This window comes from Nelusetta ayraudi, unplaced genomic scaffold, assembly GCF_046127955.1.
Source record: "Nelusetta ayraudi isolate G7.1 ecotype Tasmania unplaced genomic scaffold, CSIRO-AGI_Nayr_v1 ptg000100l, whole genome shotgun sequence".
NCBI classification, from domain to species: domain Eukaryota; kingdom Metazoa; phylum Chordata; class Actinopteri; order Tetraodontiformes; family Monacanthidae; genus Nelusetta; species Nelusetta ayraudi.
In genome coordinates, this window is record NW_027466150.1 from 320001 (window position 1) to 335354 (window position 15354).

The 15354-nt window shown below is 45.3% G+C and overlaps 1 protein-coding gene and 1 long non-coding RNA gene across 4 annotated transcripts in view; both read left to right on the plus strand.

Moving 5' to 3' along the window:
* The window catches only part of itpkb (inositol-trisphosphate 3-kinase B), a 23581-nt gene extending 9400 nt beyond the window's left edge, over positions 1–14181 (plus strand). For all 3 annotated transcript variants that reach the window (XM_076048324.1, XM_076048323.1, XM_076048325.1), the window contains exons 7-13: positions 7021–7120; positions 7243–7280; positions 7611–7786; positions 8493–8697; positions 10736–10837; positions 11099–11170; positions 11908–14181. In XM_076048324.1, coding sequence (XP_075904439.1) covers positions 7021–7120; positions 7243–7280; positions 7611–7786; positions 8493–8697; positions 10736–10837; positions 11099–11170; positions 11908–12117 — 903 coding nt within the window. In that variant the 3' untranslated portion in view covers positions 12118–14181. The remainder of the gene's footprint in view (positions 1–7020; positions 7121–7242; positions 7281–7610; positions 7787–8492; positions 8698–10735; positions 10838–11098; positions 11171–11907) is intronic.
* On the plus strand, positions 6273–6868 carry LOC142902963 (uncharacterized). Its single transcript, XR_012929158.1, has 2 exons — positions 6273–6549; positions 6600–6868. It is a non-coding gene; the product is annotated as an uncharacterized LOC142902963 (long non-coding RNA).
* Positions 14182–15354: the final 1173 nt, after the last annotated feature.

Sequence of the window (15354 nt, forward strand, 5' to 3'; positions counted from 1 at the left end):
ACGCACACGCTGTGTAACTTCTCGGATCAAAGTTGTACGCTGACTCACAACCTCTTTTTAGGTTTTTTTTTTAAAACATTTTGTAGCTTTATTTTACTTTTTTTGTTTTTTGTTTTTTGTTTTTCAATTTACAATTTAAAGTGCACACCGGCCCCAAACGGTGATCTGCGACCTTTTTTCGCAGGCGCCAATTAAAGTCATTTAACAAAATAAGTGCACTTTCTGTGTGTCATGAATTATCAGCAGACGCACACTCGCACACACACACACACACACACACACACACACATATGCACAAATACACACAGTGTTAGCGCCGCAATGGAAAATCTTCTCAACCACGGCGGCCGGTTGCCTAGCAGCCCTGTGACGTCAAACCGAGTTTCCCTGTCACAGCTGTGTGTTTGTGTGTGTGTGTGTGTGTGTGTGTGTGTGTGTGTGTGTGTGTGTGTGTGTGTGTGTGTGCGTGCGCCCGCACGCGCGTGTGTGCTCGTGTGTGTGCGTGCGTGCGCGCCACCAAGTTTTCGCAATTGGGTGCCCGACCCCTTTTGTGTGTGTGCGTGCGCGCAAAGCCGATTTTTCTGTTGGAGGGGAAACACCGGTCAGCGCTTTATTTGGTGTTCCTTCTTCGCTGCGCCAGCGTGTGAGAAAACCCCCCCACCCCCACCCCGTCGCCCACAACCCACCCTCGCCTCCGCCCCCCACCTCCCCCACCCCTCCCCTCTCCCCCCAGCTCTCGGCCGGGTCAGAGCGCAGTTTGGTTTGGGAGCGAGCTGTCCGCCGAGTCCGGCGGGGTCCTCGTGGGGACGGGAGGCGCCGGGGGAAACCCTGCTGGATGTGATGCAAGAATGTCGGCGCGCCGGTGCAGAAAAAGGGGATGTATCGTACGGCTCATTGACTGGAGAATTTCACACTGACGCGACCCGTGTTGTTGAAGCTGATCCTGCCGGTTCGGGCGAGCTTGGGCTTCCACCTCCACCTCCACCTCCGCCTTCTCCTCCTCCTCCTCCTCCTCCTCCTCCTCCTCCTCCTCCACCTCCAGAGTCGGACGTCGTGCACACTCTTTAATGATGTCCAAGTCGCGTTCTGTGAATGAAAAAGAAAATGAAAGCCATTTAGCCCTCTGTTTTTAGCCTGGTTGGATCTTCCACGTGAGTCACGCAGGTGGTCTCAACTGGCTGCAGACATACACACACACACACAACCAGTCAAAAGTTTGAACACACACTTGTTGTGTTGTGTGTTGTGTCTTTTTTATTATGTTTTTTATAGGAATGCACCAAAGGAAGGCACTATTAAACTTTGTTGACCTCCTGTACAATGGCAATAAAAAATACAATTAATTCCAATTCAATTCAGTTCTGATTTAATGGTTTTTCTTTCATTTTCATGACTATTTATGTGAAATAACTCAAACAAGTTTTATATTTTAGATGATAGATAGATAGATGCAGAACTGAGTGTTCCGGCAGAAAGGCAGAAACATTGTGTTGAGTTGAGTTTACACGATTTGGGATTTTCAGACGCGACGACTTTGCTGCGTTTACTGACGCCCGTCGCACTCCCCGATGTTTCTGCATGTGCACGACTGTGCGTGCGCGTCCAAAACTTTGCAGACTCAGACAGGCGCCGTGTTGTGTATCTCGCGAGGGGACCTTGCGGCGAGTGATATCAGCCCTGTTGTTTCCTCCGTCGAAAACATCAGCGCGCCTCCGTGTTTCCCCTGCTTTTTTCACACCGCACACACACACACACACACACACACACACACACACACACACACACACACACACACACACACACTTGTCACCCAGAGTTACCCTTTGACCTGAGCTGTTTGTTTTTTTTTCTCTCTCCATTGTTTCTACTTCCGCTTCTTCTCTTAAACCATTTTTCCCACCTCCCCACTTTAATCATCGCTGCATGCAAACGAGCGAGTCGCACCAGCGTGCAGCCAAGAATCTCCTGCTGTGTCTTGTTTTTCGCCCTTCTGCCTTGTTCAGCAGTGCAGCCCATAAATAATAAAGCCGTTGACCTGCTGCGGCGCCTTGAGCAGCAACGTGGTTCTGACCAAGAGGAACTCTGCCGTTTTTTTTTTTCTTCGTCCCCTGACGGTTGTTTACGGAGGGCAAAGGCCTTTCTTCTGTCTTCATCTGTTTTTTTTTTGTTTGTAGTCAGCGGCGGATGTGGAAAATACTGTCGCTGAGGCAAGCGGCAACCCCCCCCACTTCCTGTCTGTAAGAAGTTCTTTCTCTTACCATTTCCTCTCTCTCTCTCTGTCTCACACACACACACACACGCACACACACACACACACACACACACACACACACACACTCGCTCACTCTCAATGGAAACTTTACTGTTTTCCCTGCTCCCCCCCCCTCCCACCCCTGACGTCCAGCTGGCCTTGGGCCGGAGATAGAGAGAGCAGCCAGCCAGAAAGAGTTGAAAGTAACGAGGCAAAGAGGAGAAGAATCTCTGACTCTTTACGTGCAAGTTCTTAGTAACAGTTCCGATATAAAGAGCTAATAGCTATTTAAAGAGCTATCGCTTGCAAAGGGCCCTTTTTGTGACATCATAAAGGGCACGGCACCCCCTCACCCAAATTAGTGACCACAACCCCCAGCCAGATGTCAACGTTTTTTGCCCTCTTATAAAGACGTGGGCAGTCCAGCAAAGTGTCAGTTGGAGCCTGTACACTACAAGTCAAAGCTTTGGACCACATACTTCTGATTTAATGGTTTTCCTTTCATTTTCATGACTATTTACATTGTGGATTCTCACTCAAGGCATCAAAACTATGAATGAACACATATGGAATGTATATTAAACAAAAAAGTGTGAAACAACACAGGCACGTTTTATATTTTAGATGATCTAGAATAGTCACCCTTCATATAAAATATACATAACTAATAATAATAAAAATATAAGATAGTAAAGGTTGTGTCCAAACTTTTGACTGGCAGTGTAGCTCAGTGGGATTTTGCCGGAGGCTGTAAACAGCGGGCTAAATATGCTCATTTCTCAATACTAGAACTTGTGAACATTGGATGTGACATTGATTCTCCTCAGATAACAAACACAGCCGCTGAGAGGAGACACCCGTCGCAACCTGAGCGCACGCACAATTTGAACGACACGTGCACCGCGAGAACACCACGGCGCCGTGACCTTCGCGGCTGCTTTGCATGTCCAGATCGTGTTTGCCCGCAGCGTTTTTTTGCAAATCAAATCCTCGCCGGTTGTTTTTAATTGCACGCACTCACGTTACACGCGACGTCGCCGCCACGGCCGGGGTTCTTTTTTTTTTTTGTTTGTTTGTTAGGTTTTTTTTTTTTTCCGACAGACAAATAGAGAGACGGGGGTTGGGTGCCGGGCGCGTGTCGCAGGCAGAGCCAGGTCAGTCGGATCAGACGCGTCGGCCCGGTTCAGAGTTGACAGCAGCATGTGCGACGCGATGTGGAGCGTCGTTCTGTCAGTGGGGGCCATCGCTATCGTTACCTTGATCCACCTCCGCGGCTGCCTCCTGCAGGTACTCTCGCCGCCAGGCCTCCTCACGCTGGGGATTTAGTGCTTGTTTAACGCTGTTTGACAGACTTTTGACGCGTTACACTTATCTTTCTTTTCTTTTTATGGAGCTCTCTTTAATTGCACTCAATCCAAACTCCCCCTGTACCCCCCCCCTACTCCCGGCTCTGCTGACTGCTTTTTAATGTCTGCGTTTGCTGAAAGTGGGACACTTGAGATTGGCCAGCGCTCTTTCATTGCCCTCACACACACACACACAGACACACACACAGACACACACACACACACACACACACACTCGCAGTAGGTGGGCAACATGGATGATGAACGAGAGTCTGAGTTGAAAGAGGAGCTGCAGATCGTGGCTGCGCACCGAGCGCTCGCCTCGTACTCTGCTTTTGTCCCCTGGAACTGCCTCGTCACAGTGGAAAACGTGACGAAAGCCATGAAGGTTTTCTTTGAGCCGGTTCTGTGATCTGAATGTCTTCTACGGTGGATGTGAAACTAGAAGGTGATCCTGATTTTTGATTATACTGGGCTCACAGGCATTACGCTGTAGATCAGTGTTTTTCAACCGCTGTGCGTATAGCGAGATATGTATCGCGAGATAATGTATTGATAATGCATCACGTATCGTGAAATAGTCAGGTCCAATTTCACTTAATTGGTCTAAAAAACATAATAACATTCCATTGTGAAGTGACTGTTAGGATGCAAATTATCGATTAATTCATTAGTCGATAATTGATTGACCTTATCGATTGATTAATGATTAAAAAGTTGTTTAAAGGTAACTTGTTCTAGGTGTATTATGACCATCACAGTATCTACAGGTGAATTGCTCTTTCCTGCCACTACATTGTTATAATGATATTAACTACCCATGTAAAAAAAAATTAATTAACTGCGACTAATTTAATTTAATCGATTCAATTCTTAATCGATAATCGATTAATTGTTAACATCCATAGTGACTGTGCTGTAAAAGGAATGTGTGCCTATTTTCCTTCCAGGATATCAGCTTTATGTGCACCTAAACAGGCTCAGGTTTCACACAAAGTTGGTAAAAATAAATGAAGAGAATTGTCAATATTAGGCTGAAAAGTGTCATTTTCCGATATTTTTGGTTGGTGGTGTGCCCTGGGATTTTTTCAACGTGGCTCAAAAAAGGTTGAAAAACGCTCCCAACAGAGCTGCAGCCAGTGTGGCTCTTTTGTAGGATTGGCACAATCCAATGCTCGCAGCTCAAAGAACAAACAACGACGACAACAGTCAATAAAAAGACAGCCTGCAGGCGCGATCCACGGGATTCGCACCGAGCGCCGCGCGTGTGCAGCCGGCGTTAAAACATGCGACTGTTGCGTGACACAAACGCGGCCGTCTCTGAAGGATAATTGCGTGCAATTTGACAGTGTGATGTGATGTTTGAGCACTGAAACAACAGCATAATCGCTTAAGCTCTTCAGTCAGAGATGTTCAGGTTTTTAGTCCCAAGAACTCACGTTTGTGTTTAAGTACATGTGCAAACACATGCATCCCGGATCGGCTGTTTTCCAACACCTGACACCCGGTCAATAAGAGCTGCAAAAAAAAAAAATTTCCCTCCTTGATGACAGTCGAGGGGTTCAAAGGGTGGAAAGGACAAAGTGCTCAGTGTTAAAAAGGGGGAGTTTTTTTTCTCTTTGTCGCCGGTGCAGACAAAACCCACTCGTGACTTTTTTTTTTTTTATTGTGTATGTGTGTGTGTGGGTGCCAGCGCGTGTTTAACCATAGATAGTCATGCTATCAGCTGATGAGTTTTCGTCAGGTGCAGATTATGTGACACGGGTTGTGTTTCTCCTTCTATGGTCTCTGGCTGTCTATTCACATCCTCTCCACTCTCCTCCCTCCACCCCCCCTCCCTCATCTTTCTAGTTATTTATTGACTCCATATTATTCAGGTTGGCGTCCTCAAGACCTCATGGAATCCGTGTGTGCGCGCGTGATTGAAAGAGGACGCTTGAAAACGTGTCCGCTGCTCATTTTCATGAAATAAAGCATTGATAAATTCCAGAGTTTCTCAAAGAGGTTTTGAGGTGGCAGAAAACAGGTTCGACCTGCTAATTCACCCTTCATATCCTGCTCGAGGAGGAGCGGCTCGACTGAAAGTTCAGCCTTTAGGATGGAAACATGTTTTTGTGCTGGCTGGAACCGACTTTGCCACATTTCTCATTTTTGCGTTGGGTCTCTTCCAGCCAGACTTCTTCTTCTTGAACTTCATCATTCAAACCCAAAGAAGCAGCTGGAGGAGCTTTTTTTTTTTTTTTTTCCATTTGATGTCATGTTCTGGAGCAAATCATTCCTTTCATAATGTTTTGTTGAACCCTGCTGGTGTTTCAAGGATGCGTTACAGCCTGCAACCCCGTGAGCTCTAATGAATACGGGCTGCGTAGTTTCAGTAGGATGAAAAAGGATTGGGCCTTCAAGGAAAAGCTGACACATAGACATTATGTACATAAACATTATTGTTTGTACTGATCCTTATATAACCTTCTCCAATTATTTACTCAGCCTTGCTGCTGTGCAGTGAACACACAACCGGCAGCGATCAGGGAAAGTTCCGCGTGTTTCATTGAAGGCACATCTTCTCTTTTGGTGGAAGGCGCTGGACATTCCTCGTCTGCGAGATGTTCTAAATCGAAATCAGTTCATTGATAGAAAGAACACAAATTTAGTTTCCCCCTTCATATTGGCATCGCTGTTAGCGTCACTGGGATGCGGGCAGACGCTCGAGTAAACACGCTGGCCGATAAGCTGATGAGACGAGATACTGGAAAAGATGATGCAGTAACACCAAGATATCGCTGTCGGATATCAGTCGTCTGCAGATAAGGAGAAGAAACCCTTTCACGAAGAGAGGGGTGAAGAACATGCAGAACTTGTCGGCGATCTTTTGCTGGTGCTGTGTGTGTGTGTGTGTGTGTGTGTGTGTGTGTGTGTGTGTGTGTGTGTGTGTGTGTGTGTGTGTGTGTGTAAGTGTATATTTCAGTGTGGGTGTGTGTATGTGTGTGTGTGTGTTTTTGTAGGCCTTCATTTGGTTGTTTGTATTCCTGCCAGGAACAGAGAGAGCCCTTGAACACACTGAGGTCTATTTGTGTGTGTGTGTGTGTGTGTGTGTGTGTGTGTGGGTTACCCAGGGAAACCCCTGCTCAGCTCTCTGGCGTGTTCCAAAACTGCTGAAGAAGAAAAACAAGCGAATGTGGGAGAAGCTGGCAGATAATCAGTGAAACACTTGCCCAAGAGTCAGGGATGCCCCACTGTGTGTGTGTGTGTGTGTGTGTGTGTGTGTGTGTGTGTGTGTGTGTGTGTGTGTGTGTGCGTGTGTGTGTTAAGAGAAAAGAGTTCAAAAAGTTCAAGAGACCAGTTTAAACTTTTAGTGAATAAGTGCTATACCTGCATTGTCATGGTGGCTCACTAAAATCGCACTGCATATGTGTGTGTGTGCAGCACAAGTCCTGGAAGAAGATAAAAAACATGGTCCACTGGTCGCCGTTTGTCATGTCCTTCAAGAAGAAATATCCCTGGATCCAACTGGCAGGACACGCAGGTATTTTCAGAATGAAAACAAGACTCAGATAAAAATGTCCAAAACTCTCAGTTCCTGCTGCTCGTTTCTCAGCAGTTTCTCAACCTGCATCACAGTGAACGGGTATTTTTCCTTTTACACAGGGAGTTTCAAAGCAGGAGCCAACGGCCGAATATTAAAGGTAAGACGCCTTTTGACCCAGATCCTGACCTTGTTGTCGAATGAATGGTTTGAGTTTATGAATTGTTAACAAGTTAAGTTAGCAAGTTAACCCAGCTAGCAATATCCCTGCTAATCTCTTTAGCAGCAGCCACTTTTTATTAAACAAAGTAGTTTCCTCTTCCTGGTCTTCTTCTGTGGTTTTCGGGGGCAGCCTCTTGTCGCTGTGCACCTCCCACCTCTTTATCAAGCAGACCAGTTATGTAATCCGCTGAAGCGGCAGATCTGTGACGCCAAAGCGCCGAAGGGTTGAGAGCGCCGCGAGAAAAAGTGCCTCTGATTCCCTGTTTAGAAACACTGCGACTGCGAGCAGCGCTGCCTGTCCCTGCTGATGAAGGACGTGCTGCGGCAGTACGTCCCCGGCTACCACGGCGACGTGGAGAAGGACGGCCAGAAGTACAATCAGATGGAGGACCTGCTGGCCGAGTTCGACTTCCCGTGCGTGATGGACTGCAAGATGGGCGTGAGGTGGGTGTCGTCGACGATGTGTTGGATCTCAGACACCAATGAAATGAAGGATGATGAACTTTTTGTTCTCGAGAGACTTGAAAGGCCCGGTGTGAATTTCCTTCCGGATTAATAAAGTATTAATAAATCAATCAATCAATCAGGCACGTGATCGATTGGAATGAAAATCTAGTTTAGTTCGAAAAAGTGACTAAAATAAATAACTGTTTGATAATAGTAAGCAAACACAGCTCTACAGTTTCTCCAAACGTGGATCTGCCCTGGATTGGATGATTTTATCTGAATTTAAAGCAAAAAAGAAGATGTTTGCAATACGCTCTTTCACCATTCGGTGGTGCTAAATCTTTCACACTGACCCTTTAAGTTTCGCCAAAGCTGTTTTTTAAACTATTGTACCTGCTGCTTTGGTGATTTGCAATCCAAATTGGTTCCATTCAATCGATCAGGAACAATTCCTCTTAGAAAAAAACCTTCCCTACTTTTCCATTGATGTTCACATCAGAAAGTCAGAAATTAAAATCACCGTTATTTTCTTGGATGTGTTGCAAACGTGTGAAATCCCCTCTCGTAAATTCCAGCCCTCTTGCTCTTGAAGTAACGCAGCCAAACAGCACTTTGGCCGCGTTTATCATTGAGCGTCTGGCTTGTAGTGATTTCTTCGCCTTCTCTTCCATCCTCTCTCTGTCTCCCATCACTCCCACTTCAGGACCTACCTGGAGGAGGAGCTGACCAAGGCCAGGAAGAAGCCCTCTCCGAGGCCCGACATGTACCAGAAGATGATCGAGGTGGACCCCGAGGCGCCCACGCCCGAGGAGAACCAGAAGAAGGTGGTGACCAAGCCCAGATACATGCAGTGGAGGGAGACCATCAGCTCGACGGCCACCCTTGGCTTCAGGATAGAGGGAGTCAAGGTAGGCGGGGGGAGAGGTTTTTCATGATGATGTCACTTCCTGTTTTGAACCCCTCCAAAGACCACCCCCCCTCCCCGCCAACTTCCCCTGAGGTGTTTTTGGGTGTCCCGGAGTTTCTTTGTCATTGGCGAGGCCTGTCTGTGGCAGCTTGGCGTGTCCCAGCATCTGGCCTTGACACCATGCATGCAGACACACACACACACACACACACACACACACACACACACACACACACACACACACACACACACACATACACTTGCACCGTAATCTGGATCTCCCCCGACTTTATTTGAGGGCTGTGGCTATATAAGGACATTCACAGCTGCCCGGTGATCCGTTGCCATGACACTGGGGGTTATCCCCAGAAACAGAGATGTGTGTGTTTTTGAAAGAGAGACAGAGAGTGTGTGTGTGTGTGTACATGTGTTTAAAAGTTGAGATGGGAGGCTCATGCGGTGCCTATTGCAGTTTTGTGTCAGTGTGTGTTACATAGATAAGCGGCTGACGTATGTGGAAAGTGTGCGCGTCGTGAGCAGGTATGATGTGTGTGTCTACGAGAACCTGAGCTGTGCTCGGACCATAAAGGGAAAAATAGTTTTGTCTCCAAATAGTACCTTGTTGCCTGGCAGCCGGCAGACGGAGAAAAGCTCATTTATTCCACTGTGAAACCAACCGGTTGGCTCCTGCCGCTGCTCTACCGTAGGCGACCCGCTGGGATTAAAGGTCCCCTCCCTGTAATAGCCCCCTGCTCAGTGCTGCAGCCTCGCCTGGCTGGCTATACAAAGCTCTCCAAGGATCTCCAGAAAAGTGCACGTTTAGCCCTCTGTTTAGAGCCTCCCGCTCGGTTTTAGTTTCCCTGTAAAAAAGTGATTATTTGTCAGGCCATATTGTGTGTTGCTTCTAGGTGGACAAATCAAGGAGATAACACATCCCTCTCTTTGCGTTGACTTTATTTATGAAATTTCATCTTTATTCACAAAATTTCGTCTTTTTTACGTCAACTTTTTCACGAAATTTTAAGTTTATTCACGAAATTTCAACTTAAAACTCAAAATAAAAACTCAAATAAAAATCTTCTTCCAGTATTACTTTTTTCTCTTATTGTGGCCCTCATCCTCTTTGGTAGTCAAGACTAAAGAATAGACTTTTCTTATTTCCAGTGAATTCACTGACGCAACACAGATCATTGTTAGAAAACACCGGCAAAGGGAAATTTGCATCATGCGGGGCCTTCCTCAGTGGTCACTCCGACGCTGACGACACTCCGGATTTCATGTCGTCTCCGCTCGCGCTTCCTCGTTGCTATTTTAAAAAGGCGCCGACTGAAAATTAGATCTCTTCCTTTGCCCAAACAGTCCCGTCCTTGCTGATAAAAGGGTCGTCCTCCACGGTCAGAGTCACAACAGGGAGCAGCGGCAGAGTTTAATGACAAGGCCAGTCGGAACGCAGAGCCGCACTTACAGCCTCCGCCTCACCGCGATTAAAGTAAATGAACAGAGAAATAAATGTGCTCAGTGCTGCTTGACTTGCCACCACTTGCTTCAGTGAAGCTGGTTGGTGTCGTCTGTTAGTTTTTCTTGAACCTTCACGTGCAAGAAATGTCCAGTTTCAAGTTCCCAGCCAGTAAAAATAAAGACAAAGACCTTTCCTTTCCTTCGGGCCAGAAGCCTAAAAATATCCTCCCCCCTCCCCCTGTTGTTTGTTCTAACATTTTTTTTCCTCATCCTGCTTCCTCACATCCCACCCTGGAAGTATGAGCTCATAGTGACACAGAATTTTTTTTAGAATGAAAAAATTGTGTGACAGTTTTTTATGGTATTCTGTCTGTTGTATATGTTTAAAAATTCCAATGATCTATATTTTATGTATGTATTCCTAAAATATAACAGTACCTGGTGTTGATTTTAGCAGATTTTAAAGTTTTGAAGTTTTTTACCCTTCCTCTCAAATGTACCAAATGAATGATTTTGACGTGGCTGACGTTCCCCCTGATGGTTCTTCTTTGTCCTCCTCTACACTCCTGTCCCCCCTTCAGAAGGAGGACGGCACGGTGAACCGAGATTTCAAGAAAACAAAGACGAGGGATCAGGTCACTGCAGCCTTCCAAGACTTTGTCAAGGGCAACAAGGACACGCTGGTGAGTGTGTTTAGTCTGCGCCGCGCCGTCAGCGCGGACGCGTAGCCGCCAGCTGGAATGTCGAGCTTCGCCTCTTCTTTGCTGTTTTAACGTCCCATCGGGGGGCAAACGCACACAAACGTGCACATACGCGTCGACGCTGTGAGCTTTCCTGGCTCTCCCAGAGTTAAAAAAAAAAAGTCGTAAACAAAAAGTAGAGTGCAGCCAAATGGGAGGCAAAAAAAAAGTAGATTCTTAAAGAACCTGTGTTTGTTTTCACAGAACACTTACTTAACCAGGCTGGAGGAAATCCGAGACACGCTGGAGCTCTCGCCGTTCTTCAAAACCCACGAGGTAAAAGACACACGAGGCCACCAGTGGAGCCAGTGGACTGAAACTGAAACTGTGCTTACAACAGGAAGATTTGACACAGCGGTTTTTAGCAGATTTAAGGGCTTTGTATTTACGTTTGATATGCATCAAAACAAAGTGGGTGGAGACAGAGGAGGAGCCTTTTGCTGCACAACTGAAATTGTCGCCGGTTTCGGACATATTTTGGGTCGGTGGTTCAGAGGTCTGTGGCACTTTGACGTCGGCACATATCAGATTCATATCGCATTTATTACCACGTATGAATCGGGTCTGAATCCAATCTGACCAAATCCAATTCAGTACACTTTTTTCCCTGAATTGGATTTGGCGACGTTACAGTTTAATCGGTGCCAATAAAGAAAGAAAAAGCTCTGGAACTGAGCTTTTTTAACCATGTCATGTCATTCCTGCTGTCCTCAAAAGCACTCTGTGCCACTCGGTATCCTCGACTATCCTCAGTGATGTGTGCCACGCTGTGTGTTTAGTGGTACTTTTGTGGACTTTTTGTTGTCGGAGCTCATCAGGTAGCATTAGAGAGCAGGATCTGTAAATGCAAACATGCACGCACACACACTTCACATTGAACCGCAAGGAAAACAGGAAGCGATCGACAAAGACAACTACGTAATGCTGAACAAATAAAGAAGGCAGGCGAGGGTTCGGTCTCCCTTTCCTGTGTTTTTTCTCTCCCTCTCATTGCCGCCTTTTGTCCCTCGCAGGTGATTGGCAGCTCCTTGTTGTTTGTTCACGACAGCACGGGACGCGCCAAGGTGTGGATGATAGATTTCGGGAAAACCACGGCACTTCCCGAGGGGGAGGAGCTCACCCACCGGGTGTCGTGGTCGGAGGGCAACAGAGAAGACGGCTACTTGTTCGGACTGGACAGTATGGTGGACATCATTTCAACCATGGTGAAAACTGAGTCTTGAAAGCTGAGGGCTTTTTTTTTTTTTTTATTTCAATTCAAGGGAACAGAAGGACGACCGCTTCCAGCCGCTCTCCCTCTTTCTTCTAAAACACTTTGGACATTTACAGGGGAATTCTTCGCATGCTCCTACACAACGATTTCCATTAGAAATACAACATTATGTCATAACTTCTTGTTCTACATCCTGTTTGTGTGTACAGTTTTCATTCAACGTCAGCAGTACTCCTACGCATTCTTTTCCCCACCGTGGACATTGTAATGTTTCGGAGCAGGAAAAATACACACGCCATGAACCACGTTAAACACGGTTGTGCAGCCGGTAGGTTTTCCACTGAGCCAGGGAATGACAATCACCACACCGAGCCTTATCTTCAGCCCTTAACTGCTATTAGAATTTGTGGGAGTTTCTGCCCTGTCAGAAGAGACTCGTCATAAGACAGCCAGCAGGTGGCCAAATAAAACCGGAAAAACGCGGAAAGGCTCAACACAAATCGCAAGTTTGCTTTTGATACTTGAGATATTGTTCTCAACTAATCATATTCCATTAATAATAAACCAAAGAACACGGCAACAATCAGCCTTTCGCCCCCTGAATTGTCATGATTTCAAATTTCCCCAGAAAGTCCGTTGCATCATGCGTTACGAGGTTTAATAAGTTATTTTAGAGGTTTTTATTTTTTGAATAATGTTTTCTGGATTGGATTCTGGTCTGACTGGGAAGTTTGACTATGGTCACAGTTTTGCGATGAAATTGGCAGCCCATCAATCAGTCAGTCAGTCAGTGCTTATTACCATTATGTCCCTCAGCCCCAGCAATTCACAATGTTTAAGCACTGGGCCGATACAATATCCAACATCATATAATTTTAACATTTCTGATACCACAAGTCAGCGGTTCAACAGTCCTGCCATCTTTTGTGTGTGAGTGTGTTAAAACATAATGTTAGGTGTGTTTCTCCACCTGTTTTCCGTAGTTCTGTGTGCGAGGTTACTGGTCTGGGGCATTTGGTGCTAATCGCACACTTTAGTTGGACCAACTGCATGTTAACACAGGATGTTGTATCATATTTCACCCATTTTGTTTCTGTCCGCACATGGATTTTAACCCTCTCACACTTTACCGGCGTTGTTCACGGTGTACAGTAGGATTGACTGCGTGGTATTCTGCTCCATGTCCATTGTAGTTCAAACCTGGGGAACACTTGTAACAGCTATGGGCGATTTTTAGTTAAACTACACAGTGCCTTGACGTGACAAAAGCCAAGTAAGACGTTTTGTGATGACAGTCATTCTCCGGAGTCTTCGCCGTAGTCGTACAGCCGTGCATGCCTTTATTTCCCTCCTAAACTTTGGGCTTAACTTGCGTTTCTTTCAATTGTTTTTATTTATAAGTTTTGCTCATTTTTTCCCAAATCGCCAAAAACACTGGGTTAGACTGCGGTTGTTTAGATCTTTTAGATTTCTGTTTAAACTCCAAACTAGTTATGTTGATGAGGGAGAGACAAACTACTTTTGAAAAAAGCAAAAAGCCGGCAAGGTTCCATTTTACCACGACACAGGAAGAGACAGACAGTTGTAATATCACATAGTGCCTTCTGTAAATACCCAATCAAGACTTTTGGAATGTGCTTTTAACATTTTTTAGGGCAATAAGAGGAGAAGGTTTACATCACTGCAATATTTTATGTGTGACATACGGCTGTTTAAAGCAGCAATCGCTAAATGACTGAAACAGGGGTAACAAATGGTTTGCTGCCGTCGGATTGGCTGTTTCTAGTTTCTTGTTGCTGAGCTAACTGGCTTTTTATTTATGATGCCTTGCAAGACGCCTGCTTCCTAAAATGCACCTCAATGCTTTAGAGGCGGACCAACTTCTTTGCTTTGGCTTAACTTTCCATATGCACTTGAGGTTGTTTGTAAGTAGCTCTGATAAGCTTGTTTTCTTGTGTATTTATTTTTTGGACTGTGTCTGTGAACCTTCAACATGGAGTTCCTGTGAATTTTTATTCTATCTATCTGGGTTTTGTCACATGCCGAGGAAATATTAAAATAACAGTCAAGAGTGCCTAGAGTGGTCTATTTTTTGACACTGTGTGACACCGGCGAAGACGCGAGCGTGTCGCCGTGACCGACCAAATCCCACTGCTGCTGCTTGACCACATGAATTGCTCTGTTTGCATGTGTTTGACATTCAAATCGCACCTGTCCCACAACAGCGGCAGCATCCGGAGCTGCTGGGTAAAAGGAAGGACGTGATTAAGGAGCAGAAATATTGTCAAGGGCATCAAAGCAGAGATGATTTTTCGCTCTTTTTAATACAGAATCTTTAAAGGATTCAGGTTGGTTGCAGGATAAAAGTAAAGGAAAATTTTGTCAATATGAAAAATAGTAGTTACAAAAAACAAGAAACTAAAAAAACAAAGAAAAATCATCATCACTTTTTCTTGTATTACTTTTTGGTTTCCATATTTGAATAACTAAACAGAGGAGCATTGGACCATTTAATCTTACATAAGACTTTCCCCCAGGGCCTCCAACTGATAAGACGAAGAAAGAAGAGGCAAGTTTCCTCTCAAGGAATTTATTCAAATGTAACCTTTTTAAAAACTGCAGTTATGCAATGGGTGTGTGTGAATTTTATTGAATTTTACATATCAAACATGTAAATAGGGAAATAATTGTGCAAACAAACTGACAAATTGGAAAGACAGAAAATTGAGTGGTTTCATACAGTGTGTCCAAAACAACATCTTTTTTCTTATTTGAAAATGTGAGGGGATACATTCACACTTCACCACATCCTAGTCAAGCAGTGTTTACAAACTTTTTTCATGGTTTGCTTCATTCATTCATTCATTCATTTTCCATACCCGCTTAGTCCTGAGCTCAGGGTCACGGGGGCCTCACATGCATGTTTATGGAAAAACATGGTTTGCTTCATCACATTCAATTCTTTTAACTTGTATGAATGATATCTGATGGCAAGAATCTAATGATAAATTCAACAGTTAGACCTCACGCAGTACTTGTTTTTATTTTCCTTCTTAAGTCTTTAAATTGTTATGTTACAACAGACAAACTCGGGGGAAAATGAAGAGGAAAAAATAAACTTCCCTTTCCTTGACGCTATTGGACTTTGTAGCTCGATGTCCCCCTCTGGTGTAATGTTGATGGTATTACACGTGGAAAAACCTACGCTTCCAACACCGCAGGCGTGTCATAATTTCAACAGCAGATG